At 44.1% G+C, this 13,609-nt stretch overlaps 2 protein-coding genes across 2 annotated transcripts; one reads left to right on the top strand and one right to left on the bottom strand.

Moving 5' to 3' along the window:
- Positions 1-2,552: 2,552 nt before the first annotated feature.
- On the bottom strand, positions 2,553-4,733 carry LOC119365634 (protein REVEILLE 7-like). The gene is made up of 4 exons (XM_037631281.1): positions 4,527-4,733; positions 4,111-4,291; positions 3,580-4,001; positions 2,553-3,415 (listed from the first exon to the last, which is right to left on the bottom strand). Exons 1-4 carry the CDS (start codon positions 4,539-4,541, stop codon positions 2,786-2,788), a joined length of 1,248 nt encoding a protein of 415 aa, XP_037487178.1. The 5' UTR covers positions 4,542-4,733; the 3' UTR covers positions 2,553-2,785.
- Positions 4,734-11,208: 6,475 nt separating this feature from the next.
- Positions 11,209-12,695, top strand: LOC119368339. Its single transcript, XM_037633629.1, has 3 exons — positions 11,209-11,347; positions 11,982-12,180; positions 12,264-12,695. The coding sequence occupies exons 2-3, from the start codon at positions 11,986-11,988 to the stop codon at positions 12,522-12,524; spliced, it is 456 nt and encodes a 151-aa protein (XP_037489526.1). The 5' UTR covers positions 11,209-11,347; positions 11,982-11,985; the 3' UTR covers positions 12,525-12,695.
- Positions 12,696-13,609: the final 914 nt, after the last annotated feature.

Here is a 13,609-nt window from a genome sequence, read left to right as displayed (position 1 = left end):
CTAATGCGGGCAACCAAACACGTCATTTGTGCTTTTGTAGGTTGCTTTTCATCTACTAGTCTTTGATTGAAGTTCACCGGGGGATGGGGAGAAAACATACAACGCAATCATTCATTGCTCATATATTTCCATTCATTTAGTATAACAAATACAATAGTAGGTATGGAGTATTCAGTTCTTTTGCCATGCTTATTCATCCAGTATAACGAATTCAATAGTAGGTATGGAGTCTTCGGTACTTTCGCCATGCTTAAACACAGACCCTGATAGATTCTAAACGTTCAGATTTTGAGCATGGCAACCCGAACATTTTTCATTGCAGCTTTAGTTGACGCGAGGTAGCAAGTTTAGTTGATAAACATGGCAATTTTGTCTGTTAACATTGTGCAAGTAGGGCATCGGCGTTCATTTGTCAAAAACAATAGTACAACTAATAAGGCCTTGCGGCATTCTCCTACCATGCGATTGATGAGAGTTGTGCTATAATTAATTTACATCATGGTGATCGATCCTACTACAACTACGACAAAAATATATAGGTCAACGTCGACCTCTGAACCTCCACCCGACCTCTAAACCTCCACCAGTGGGGCGAGATTACAGACGCCCAATGAACACTCTCTGTTGCATGCCCTCCAGAGTTACAAGCAGAGCCTCATCATCTCTTTATCCGCCTCCTCCCTGGGAGCATGGGGCTGCATAGCCAACATCTCCTAGGTAGAACTTACCATAGGGAATGCTGATGCCATCAGGATGACTCATGTTGTCACTGAGAATGTTAGCATCATGTGCTGGCTGGCTGGGAAGGGTCAGCACATAGGTGAACTTCAGATCGAAGTCAACAGAAACATGCGCATTCTGGCTTATGTAGTGCTCCCTCCTGTATGCTGCAGAGGGTGATCTCGACACTTTGGCAGTGATATGAATACCATCTATTGCCCCAATGCAATCCTGGAATGGCAAATGAAGATTGTGTTAGTTCTCACCTTGAACAATACAAGCATATCAAGCCACATACTGTTAGTACTCACCTAGAAGTATGGATACCATCTTGGATTAGTGCGAATCTTGGTAGGAGTCTGGCCGGTTGGTGACTTGATCATCTCTCCTCTGAGCTCCCCAACAGGATAGACCACTTGCTTGAAGTACCTTGAGATGGTCTCAATTGATCCCCTGAACGTGTTGTGTATAACTCCGAACCTCTGGTTATGGCCAGCAACATGGAGGAACATGGCCACTTGCTCATCCATACTGGTGTGGATGCTATCTTACAGCAGCCTTTTCCTCCTGAAAATCTAGACAAGTCTGGCAAATGGTGTTCTTTTCATTCCAAGCATCCACATGGCCTCTGTGTCATCGTAGTTGTAGATGTAGTTCAGATTGGTGATCCTCTTCTGCTCCCACATAAGCATTGGAGCATAACAAATGCCAGGTCTCTCACCATGACGAACAACTCTCCTATGCATGAACATGAGCCATGCCTGAATCACAACAATCAGTGTTGCTGCCTGAACTACCAGCCTCATTCGTGCTTCCATAACCTAGTCGACATCGAGGGTCCGTTGAGCATGGGGAAATCGATCCTAACAACCGACCTAACATACGGGAGAGTTGGTGCTGCTTACCGGTATCGGAGAGGAGGACGGCGAAAGGGGGGCATGGCTGAGTCAAGGACGACCTGACGGTGGCCAACGGGAAGGGGCGCACCAGCTCCTGCTGCTGGATTGTGCTGCCGTCGCGTCCGCCGCCGCCGCCGGTGGTAGGCTAGAGGAAGTGGTTGTCCTAGAGGTAGTGGTCACTGAGTAATTGCGGGTGAAACTAAATTTGGCATCGTGCCGCCGCGCCCGATTTTCATCTCCCGCCACCCCCTCGTTTTCGGGGTGCTCGCGTGCCCGCGAGCTTGCGCCGCACTGAGCCTAACTCACTGGAAACTGTCGATTCGAGGGTTTCCAGCGAGCCAGGCTCTGGGCTACTTTAAGTTTGTGCCCATGCAAGCTAGCCCGCCGCTTATGCAACCAAACACACTTTTCATGGTCCAACTCGGCTTGGTTGGGCCTAATGCGGACAACCAAACACGTTCTTTGTGCTTTTGTAGGTTGCTTTTCATTTTTCATCTACTAGTCTTTGATCGAAGTTTACCGGTGGGTGTGGAGAAAGCATACAACACAATCATTCATTCCTCATCTATTTCCATTCATTCAGTATAACAAATACAGTAGTAGGTATGGAGTCTTCGGTCATTCCTCATCTATTTCCATTCATTCAGTATAACAAATACACTAGTAGGTTTGGACTCTTCGGTTCTTTTGCCATGCTTATTCATCCAGTATAACCAATACATTCTTTTGCCCTGCTTATTCAATCATTATAACCAATACAGTAGTAGGTATGTAGTCTTCGGCTCTTTTGCGAGCATAAATACGGACCCCGATAGATTTTGAACATTCGGATTATAAGCATTGGTAACCCAAACATTTTTAATTGCAACTTTTGTCGACACGAGGTAGCAAGTTTAGTTGATTTTGTCCGTTAAACATTGTGCAAGTAGGGCATCGGCGCTAAGTGCATTTGTCAAGAACATAGTACGTACAACTAAGAAGGCCTTGCGGCATTCTCCTGCCATGCCATTGATGAGAGCTGTGCAATAGTTAATTTACATCAGGGCGATCGATCCTACTACAACTACGCCAATATTATATAGGTCAACGTCGACCTCTGAACCTCCACCAATGGGGCGAGATCGCAGACGCCCAATGAACACTCTGTACCTCAGGCCTTCCATGGTTTACAAGCAGAGCCTGGTCATCTCTCTATCCGCCTCCTCCCTGGGAGCCTGGGGCTGCATCGCCTTGGTCTCTGCCGCGCACCTCTTGTACGGCATGAACCCTCGCTGCTGGACCAAGGTCGGGCTCACACGCTCTCTCAAACCTGCAGCATGCACCACTTCGTCGTCGCCGCCGACCGCTCCCGTGCATGATTCTGCAGAATTCCTGGCTGTTGTTTCAGCCACGCTGCTGGAGGCCGTGTTCAACGACGCTTCCCTCCGCCTAAGCTCGGCGGCGGCTTCAGAAGCCTGTTGCTGGTGCTGTTGACCTGCCTTGGGGCTCGACGGCACGGGGTACGGCACACTTCCATTGTTGTAGCCGAAGAAAACTGCACCCTGAGGAACATAGTACATGAACTGCTGCGAGTTTGCCAGCCATGGGCTCCATGTGTTTGCCTCTGGTGCACTGGTGGGTGTCTCGGCCGAAGTATCCAGTTCCATATCCGCGGCAGTTTGCAGGTCGCAGGTACCAGGGCTTGGCAGCTGGTGTGATTCATTCACAACAACTGTCTTCCCAAACAGCTTCAGGACCGGAGCATCGGACGTGTTGTCACACACCACTTCTTCTGAAGTACTACTGCCCTTGGATTTCTGAAACACACAACCAAGAAATTCATCAGAATTGGAAAGATTGAATAATTCCATTCAGTAATAATAATAAAAGAGCTGCTAGTGTGTTGTGTTGATATTTTGTGGACTTGTTAAGATCGGATAGCTATATCTTGCAAGATATTATGCTTTTGCTGGGAGTATACCTTAGCATCATTGGTTGGTGGCGCTTGCACAGCGACCTCGGCGGTCCCCGTGCTCGGCGTGGGGCATCGCTCTTCAATGTCGATGGTCGAGGTGTCGCTGTCGAAGCTCTCGGAGCCCAAGCCTATCTGCGAGGTGGTCACCACGGATGTCGGCGAGCCATTCCCCTGCTCACACATGGACAGCTGAGGCTTGTCGACCCGCAGGAGCGCGGCATGGGCGTGCTTCCCCGGCTGCGCGCTCCTCAGGTTGCACGGGTACGGGTGCACCGACTTCCTCTTGGGCCGCGGCGGCGGGATCTGGATCGGCGGCCCGGCGCCGGAGCTGCTGCCGCCGCTGTCCCCGGACGAGTCCCGGGTGACCTTGGAGAAGAATTTTTGTGCGTGGCTCCTGATCTGCACAGCCGTCTTGGTGCCTATGTGCTCTGCGGAGTGGAAGAAACCATTTGTCAGATCATGAGGATTTTTTTATTTTACTCTGATGATAAGATAAGGTACCATCAGACATAGAAATTCTTGGGGAAGAAACGGTACCTTGAATTCGGCGCCAGGCGCGGCCATGGAGCTGCATGGCTTCCAGGAAGAGCTTGTGCTCCTCCTCGGTCCATTTCTCCCGCTGCTTGGTTATCATGTACGGCTTTCGCGCCTTGGGGAGGCGGGCCTCGGCCATCATCCGCGTATCGCTGCCGGAATTCAGCAGATCCGGCTTGGTTTCCTTGAGGAAAGAAAAGGAGACGATCTTGTTAGACTCGATTCGAAGGGAAAACTTCTCTAATTAAGCATCAATTTTCTGCTTGGTCAACAAACTGTACTGCGAAAAAAGAAGGAAGATATTTCCAACAAATATCTAGCATATTTAGGGAAAACAGTTGTGCGACCATGGATCTTCCATGAACAACGTTCTACTGCCAATTGAAAACACATCTGAACAAAGATCGAGCAATTAGTACCTGAAAACGAGCCATGTCTCTCTTTAGAGCCTTCAGAATCGAAGCACCGGCGAAGCCAAATCTCGCTGTGACGGAGAAGAGAGCGAATTTCAACAACTCCTAATCTTCGTTGTTGTTGTTGTTGTTGTTTTCCTTCCAAGGTGCTGCTTGCCGATTAGAGCAGAGCAGGAGCGGAGCGGAGGAGGGAGAGATGAGAGGAGGAAATGAGGAGGCGTGTGCTACGACGAGGAGGGAGGGGGGGGGGAGAAAAAGGGCTCGGCCAGGGGTGCCACCTCGGACGGGATTTTTGGTCGCTTTACGCTTTTCCCCGGTGCGCTTTTCTGACTCGCGCAAATATCCTAGCGGCCAAATTCGGGAGGCCGCTCGATTCTTGTGGCTCTCGCTGCTTCGCTCACCTGCCACCGCTCCCTCCCACAGTTTGTTCGGTAGTGGAAGACTACTGGCAAGGGAAGGCGAGGTCACGTCTCGGTGACGGTACGTGGCGCCTGTGTGTGGTGTGGTTAATCCATGTGCTGTGCTCCCGCCTCCCGTGGGGTGGGGTGGGGTGGGGTGGGGCTGCACGAAACCAATGCGTCTTCGTCCTCACCGTTCGGTGACTGTCTATCCATCATCTCTTTTTTCCGCTTTGTTTCTTCTTTTCCGCAAAACTTCACCCTTGGTGCGCGCGCGTTTTACCGACACGTCTGATGGATGTGTTTTGTTAGGCCAAAATTTCGCCAGTCAGTGAGGGTATTGGCACACCTCGAATTTCGACTTGTGTTCTTGGTGATCAATCCAGCTTTCCTTTTTGCGAAAAAAGTGTTGGTGAAGTTTTGGGCGTGCTGGTTTTCCCTTTTTGGAAGAGACATGCTACTTCTCAGCCGTATGGGAATCATAGTCGGCCAAGCTACATACATCAAGAATTGTAGCCGTCTAATGAGAATCATGTGCTACTTCTCTGTTTGATCTTGTCATTTAAATGAGACTTTATTACTAAAAGGGTGACAAAAGTAAAGATAGGTTGGTTGAATGAACACTAGAAAAAAAAGAGGCTAGAACGGTTCATTATTTAAGTTGATTGAAATATCGTATACGAAAAACGGGGCCTTAGAAATAACCATTTTTCTTATAATCACATACTCCCTACAGTTTTCTTCTTCTACACATATATAGCGATTAGTAGATATTTATCGCTTGATTTTTGGGAAGAAAAAGCGCAAAGAGACTGGAATATCATCTTCACACATCGAACAAGCAAACTTCAAAATATCTAAGTGTTCCCCTACACAAATATCTTGGAGCTTCGATGCAAAAGAGCATGCAAAACCCAAAAAAAGCGTAACCAAGGATACCTAGCATCTCGCCTCCAAAAATATCTAGAAAACCCGCATTGTCATAAATGCTAAACACAATCAATGAAATAATGATTTTTCTTATAATCAGGTACTCGCTAAAGTTTTATTCTTCTGCACATGGTGATAATATATTTCCCTCTTGTTTGGTTGAAAGAAAAAAGTGCGAGATACCGAAATACAAATAACGGCTCCACACGTGGATGAAGCAAAATGCAAAAGGATAGCCATGAATATCTAGCAGTTCTCTTCGACAAATATCTTGCATCTCGATCTGGCAAAGAACGACCATATACTTTTATAATCTGTTGTGGAAAGCGATATGACTAATTAAATAATCACTAAATCGACCAAAAACCTTGTCGGGCAAGCTAGGGCATTAGAGATAATCATTTTTCTCATAATCAGATACGCTTATTCATCTACACGTAGCTATTAGATATTTGCCTCTTTTTTTGTGGAAATAGCAAATGGGTCTCAGGAGTCAGGTCCCATTGCAACACCTGAATTAGATTTTTTTTAGAAAATTCAAAAGGAGAGAAAAATTCTGAAACCTTTTGGTTTCAAACATAGCTCAGGTATTACACTGTGAAAATATGCTAATTTTAAGTGTTCTTGGTAATGAATCAAGCTTGCTTTTTTGCAAAAAGTGTGATGATTGTAAAGTTATGTGAATCCTAGTTTCCTTTTTTTTGGAAGAGATATGCTACTCAGCTGTCTAAGCATCATAGTCGGTCAAGCTACGTACATGAAGAATCATATCCGTCTAATAAGAATCATATGCTAGTTTCCTCTTCGATTTGTGTCAATTAGATTAGGCTTCATTAATTCTAATCCAAATTTTATAACCTACTATTGTATTCTAAAAAAGGGCAAAAAAAACTAAAGATAAGTTGGTTAAATGAACACTAAAAAAAGGCTAGAATTGTTTGTCAAGTTGAAATGTCATATAGGAAAAAGGGGCCTTAGAAATAACTAATCTTCTTATAATCGCATACTCCCTAAAGTTTTCTACATGTAGCAATTAGTAGATATTTACCGCTTGATTTCGTGGGAAGAAAAAGCGCAAGCGATTAGAATATCATCTTCACACGTCGAACAAGCAAAATCCAAAATACCTAAGTGTTCTCCAAAAATATCCTGGATCTTCGATCTGGCAAAAGAGCATGCAAAACCCAAAAGCATAACCAAAGATACCTAGCATCTCACCTCCACAAATATCTGAAGAAGTTAAATTGTCATAAATGTTAAACACAACCTTAGAAATAATCATTACTCCCTAAATTTTTGTTCTTCTGCACATGGTTATCATATATTTCCCTCTTGTTTTGTCGACAGAAAAAAGTGGGAAAGACCTAAATATCCACTCCACACGTAGACGAAACAAAATGCAAAAGTGCAACCATGAATATCTAGCAGATCTCCTCAATAAATACACTGTAGCTCGATGTGGGCAAAGATTGACCATATACTTTATAATCTGTCATGGAGAATTTCGCCAGTCAGTGAGAATATTGGCACATCTCGAAGTTCGACGTGTGTTCTTGGTAATCAATCGAGCTTTCTTTCTTGCGAAAAAGTGTTGGTGAAGTTTTGGGTGTGCTGGTTTTCAACTATTTGGAAGAGGCATGCTACTTCTCAGCCGTATGAGAATCATAGTCGGCCAAGCTACATACATCAAGAATCGTAACCGTCTAATGAGAAGCATATGCTACTTCTCTGTTTGATCGAGTCATTTAAATGAGACTTTATTACTAAAAGGGTGACAAAACTAAAGATAGGTTGGTTGAATGAACACTAGAAAAAGGCTAGAACGGTTCATTAATTAAGTTGATTGAAATATCGTATACGAAAAATGGGGCCTTAGAAATAACTAATTTTCTTATAATCACATACTCCCTAAAGTTTTCCTCTTCTACATGTAGCAATTAGTAGATATTTACCGCTTGATTTTTGGGAAGAAAAAACGCAAGAGACTGGAATATCATCTTCACACGTCGAACAAGCAAAACCCAAAATACCTAAGTGTTCTCCTGCACAAATATCCTGGAGCTTCGATCTGGCAAAAGAGCATGCAAAAACAAAAAGCGTAACCAAAGGATAAATAGCATCTCGCCTCCAGAAATATCTAGAAAACCCGCGTTGTCATAAATGCTAAACGCGCGCATCAAAATAAACATTTTTGTTATAATTAGGTACTCGCTAAAGTTTTATTCTTCTCCACATGGTGATCACATATTTTCCTCTTGTTTGGTTGAAAGAAAACAGTGCGAGATACCAAAATATAAAATTATAAATATCCACTCCACACGTGGATGAAGCGAAATGCAAAAGGGCAGCCATGAATATCTAGCAGTTCTCCTCGACAAATATCTTGCATCTCGATCTGGCAAAGAACGACCATATACTGTCATAATTTGTTGTGGAAAGCGATAAGGTTAATTGAATAATCACTAAATAGACCAAAAAACTTGTCGGGCAAGCTAGGGCCTTAGAAATAACCATTAGTTTCATAATCAGATACGCCTATTCATCTACATGTAGCTATTAGGATATTTGCCTCTTGTTTTGCGGAAATAGCAAATGGATCTCAGGTTCCATTGCAACACCTGAATTAGATATTTTTTAGAAAATTCAACATTCTGATTTTTTTTTTGGAATCAAACATGCTCAGGTGTTACACTCGTGTGAAAATATGCTAGTTTTGAGTGTTCTTGGTAATGAATCAAACTCGCTTTTTTGCTAAAAGTGTGGTGATAGTTTTGTGCACCCTAGTTTCCTTTTTTGGAAGAGATATGCTACTCGGCTGTCTACCGGTCATAGTCGGCCAAGCTAGGTACATGAAGAATCATATCCGTCTAATAAGAATCATATGCTAGTTTCCTTTTTGACTGTGTCAGTTAGATGAGGCTTCATTAATTCTAATCCAAATTTTATAACCTACTATTGTATTCTAAAAAAGGGCGAAAAAACAAAAGATAAGTTGGTTAAATGAACACTAAAAAAGAGGCTAGAACGGTTCATTAAGTTGAAATATCATATATGAAAAAGGGGCCTTGGAAATAACTAATTTTCTTATAATCACATGCTCCCAAAAGTTTTTTTCTTCTACACGTAGCGATTAGAAGATATTTACTGCTTGATTTGTGGGAAGAAAAAGTGCAAGATACTGAAATATCATCTTCACACGTCGAACGAGGAAAATCCAAAATATCTAAGTGTTCACCTTCACAAATATCCTGGAGCTTCGATCTGGCAAAAGAGCATGCAAAACCCAAAAGCGTAACCAAAGATATACCTACCATCTCGCCTCCAAAAATATCTGCAGAAGTTAAATGGTCATAAATGTTAAACACAACCTTAGAAATAAACATTTTTCTTATACTTAGATACTCCCTGAAATTTTGTTCTTCTGCACATGGTTATCTGATATTTCCCTCTTGTTTTGTCGACAGAAAAAAGTGCGAAAGACCTAAATATCTGCTCCACACGTAGATGAAGCAAAATGCAAAAGCGCAACCATGAATATCTAGCAGCTCTCCTCAACAAATATATTGTAGCTCGATCCGGCAAAGAATGACCATATACTTTTATAATCTATCATGGAAAATAACCAAAATAAAAGAGATACGGTTAATTAAGTAATCACTAAAATAGAGAGAGAAAACTTGTCAGACAAGCTTGGGCGTTAGAATTAATTAGTTTTCTCAAATCTTATACCCCTGAAGTTTTATTCTTCTATACACGCACCTATTAGATATGTGCATGTTGTCTTGTCATAAGAAAAAGTGCGAGAGACTCAAATATCATCATCACACCTCAAACCAACAAAACCAAAATATCTAACAATTTTGCTCCAAAAGTATCAAGCAACTCCATCTTGCAGTGAACAAGCAAGAACCAAAAGTGAAACCGACAGTATTATCATTAAACTAAAATAAAAAGTATCCAACATTTTTGTCTAAGCTGCATTTCATAAATGACAAACACAACCTTAGAAATAACTATTTTTCTTGTAATCAGGTACTCCCTACAATTTTATTCTTCTACATGTAGCAATTAGGTATCTGCGTCTTGTTCGTCAAAAGAAAAAGCTCGAGAGACTAAAATTGTCATCATAACACCTCAAGCAAGTGGAAACCAAATAAGTGGTGTCCTTCAGAAATATCTTGGAGCTTTGATTCGGTGAAGAACGAGCAAAAATCAAAAGCGTAACCAATGATATCTAGCATCTCGCCTTCAAAATATCAGGAAAAGCCGCATTGCCATAAATGCCAAACACCACCTTAGATATAACTAATTTTTTTATACTGTTCAAAATGATAAATCTTATAATCAACTAGTGTTCCCTAAACTTTTATTCTTCCGCACACGGTGTCATGGTGATGAGATATTTCCCTATTGTCTTGTCGACAGACAAGAGTGCGAGAGACTTCACGGCTCGAGCAAGCGAAATGCAAAAGGGTAACCATGAATGTCCGGCAGGCCTCCTCAACAAATATCTTGCAGCTGGATCGGGCAAAAGAACGGGCAAAACCCCAGATAGCGTAGCCAAGAATATCTCCCTCGTAGCTAGCTAGCTACAGGAGGAAATATCTCTGGATAGTAGCTCGCTCGATGTGGGAAGGAGGAAATATCTCGTGTTGGGACGGATCGCACGGGACTGCTGAAATCTCTGACCTGACCCTGTCCACCTCCCGGATTGATTCCTCCAAAACTGTAATTTTCTCGAAACAGTGTACACACGTCTTGCATTGAAATATCGCCAGTTGGGACGGGACCCACCCGTCTCATTGCTGGGATGGATGGATGGATAGATAGAAAAGCGCAAGGGCGGCGGGGCCCGCCACTCGCTTTTTGGACACGTCAAAGCCGGCAAGCTGGCCCGCGTCGCTGCTGACGCCTCCCCACGTGGAACCCCGCTGTTTGGTCGCGCTTTTTCTTCCTCGGATGGGCATGGACGATCCTCCTCCACATGCTCGGGTTGGCGCCGCGCGCGGCAACGGGACGGGAGCCTTCCCAGCCACATGCTCGCTCCGCACCACTGGAGGCAAAATTTCGTGTTTTGACCCTTTTTACAAAGAAATTCGAGATTTGACCCCTATCTGAAACTATTTCGGGATCTGACCCTTTTGACTACCGCCAGGAGGGCCGGCGGTAGGTTTGCACGTCCTACCGCCATCAGCAGTGGCGGTAGGCCCTCTAACGGCGACTGACGGCCGTCGGCGCGTACTGACGGGGGAAAGAGCCTACCGCCACAGTCTGAGGCGGTAGGGTTCGGTGGCCTATCGCCCGAGGTGGCGGCGGTAGGTACCGAAGAGGCAAGTGATGCTGCAGGCGGGCCCTACCCCACCCACCAGCCCGTTCTTCCTCCTCCCCTCGACTCGAACAGAGTCGAGCGCCGCCTCTCTCCTCATCCCGATCCCCTCCCTCGATCTCCCTCTTCCCTCCACCATTTTTACGGATCTTTGGGGCAAATCGAAGAGGCCGGTAAGCTCCTCCATTCCCTCCAATCAGTTTTCGCAATGGTTTTTTTATTTTTGAAGTTATTTTTGGCACTAGGTACAACCTAGGTTTTGGTGTTGATTTTTTTATGATGTTTTAGTTGTTTAGGAGTATATGATTTAGTAGTAGGCCTATGTGAGGATGTGTGGGTGAAACAATTGCAAAATATGTGAGGATATGTTGGTGAATGCATATATGATGGTCCATTTTATTTTGTGATGTATATATGAATTTTATAAGAAATTTTTTTGTATGTTGAATGCAAGATTGTGAGGATAAAGGCATAACAAAATTCGTAGATGGTTAATGTATTGCAAATTTGTGAAGATGTATATTTTGCAAAATTGGTAGGTGGTTAATGCATAGTGTGAAAATGTGTGTATTTCTATTTCATATAGTTGCAAATGTATGAACCCTAGGTTTAGTCTTTCTTATATCCATACGAGGAACCCTCCCTAGTTGATATGATGAACCCTAGAACCTAGATGAACCCTAGATTTAGTCTTTCTTATAGCCATATGTGATGATTTATTGTGTGAATATTGTAGATATTTGTTTTGCTTGCATTAGAACAAATATTGATGTTTAATTAACTTTATCCAATCAATGCTTATATAAGGAACATGGCGCCACCACCACCACTTGATGAGGATGATAACTATGAAGACCCACTTGAGGAAGCCATCTGTGCTCAAAGAGTGAGGCTGAGCGAACGGGAGGTGTGCAACCTATGCGACAACTTTCTGCCACGTGCTGAGTTGATCGGGGCGCCACTCGTGACCCGTCTGACAAGTACCATGATCGATCGACATGTCATGGTATGTTATTAGTGTAGAATCCAAGGAATTGTTAATAGTTTAAATAATCCATACTTATCAATTGATATGTTTTTCTTATTCAGAAATTGCCAAAGAGCCTATCTGAGAGTTGTGGCATCGAGGCTGATGAAGAAGGCTATGCTGGAATACGCCTTACCGCAAGGGGCCCCGTCACTACTTGTGCGTACGGCGTGGAAACGGACGGTCGCACACATTTAAGCACAGATGGGTGGAAGAGCTTCCTCGTTGACAAGAATCTTCATGTTGGACATGCCATCCTTATTACTATCAGGAAGACCAACCGTCAAGGCTTGAAGATGATGATCGTCATCGATATCATTTAAACTATATATGCGTGTGGCTGCTGATGATCGTCATGTTTGATTGCTATCTATTTTGGCTTCGTGAAACTATTTAGATGTGATCAAACTATGTTATGTTTATGTCTATGAAATTGTGATCAAACTATGTTATGTTTATGTCTATGAAATTATGATCAAACTATGTTATTTGGTACTAGTTTCTTAATCTGTAATGGCAAAACTAATTATGCTTATGTCTATGAAATTGTGTCTATTGGTTCTTATGTTCAGGGCCCTTGCATATTTCTATAAAATTGTGATCAAACTATTTGGATGTCTATGAAATTGTGATCACACTATTTGGATGTGATCAAACTTCTTATGTCTACAAAATTTTACACGAAACACAGGACCCTACCACCAGGCCCCTTGGCGGTAGGGTCAGACAGCCTACCCCTGGCGGTAGGGTGAACCTACCGCCTACCGCCAGGACGCTTGCATATCTCGTTACAGAAGGCATGCACGGCAAAACCCTGCCACACCTTACCGCCAGAGCCGTTGGCGGTAGGGTTAGACAGCTTACCGCCTGGTTGTCTGGCGGTAAGGTACTTATCCACGTCAGCGCGCGATGACGGTCCCCGTCTCCCTCCGTCACACTCTACCGCCAGGGAATCTGGCGGTAGCTTGTCTAACCCTACCGCCAGGGGCTCTGGCGGTAGCAAAAGGATCAAATCCCGAAATTTTTTCGAACGTGGGTCAGATCTTGATTTTGTTTGCAAAAAGGGTCAAAACACGAAATTCAGCCACCACGGGAAACATGACCCGCGGGTGGAGACGTGACCCATGGGGCCCGCGCGTCAGACGCTTGGGTTTTTGGCGGAGTCGCGAGAGGCGGTCCGATGTTGCCTGTGCTGTGCCCACCACTGTGTCGCCCACGAGGTCGTGGCGTGTGGCGCAGCTGCGCGAGTATCCAGGTATTATCCGTCGGCGTCATCGGCATCGGCATCGGCCATCCGTTTATATTTAGTTAAAAAAAACATCGTTTGGTGAGTTGATACTAAGAGATAAACCATTGTTTGTGTGGTGACACTGCGACCGGATAGGATATAGAGAGGTTGGGTCATGCT

This window comes from Triticum dicoccoides, chromosome 2B, assembly GCF_002162155.2.
Source record: "Triticum dicoccoides isolate Atlit2015 ecotype Zavitan chromosome 2B, WEW_v2.0, whole genome shotgun sequence".
Taxonomy (NCBI): Eukaryota; Viridiplantae; Streptophyta; class Magnoliopsida; order Poales; family Poaceae; genus Triticum; species Triticum dicoccoides.
Note: the sequence above shows the minus strand (reverse complement) of the source record. Positions and strands in the feature narration are given on the sequence as shown.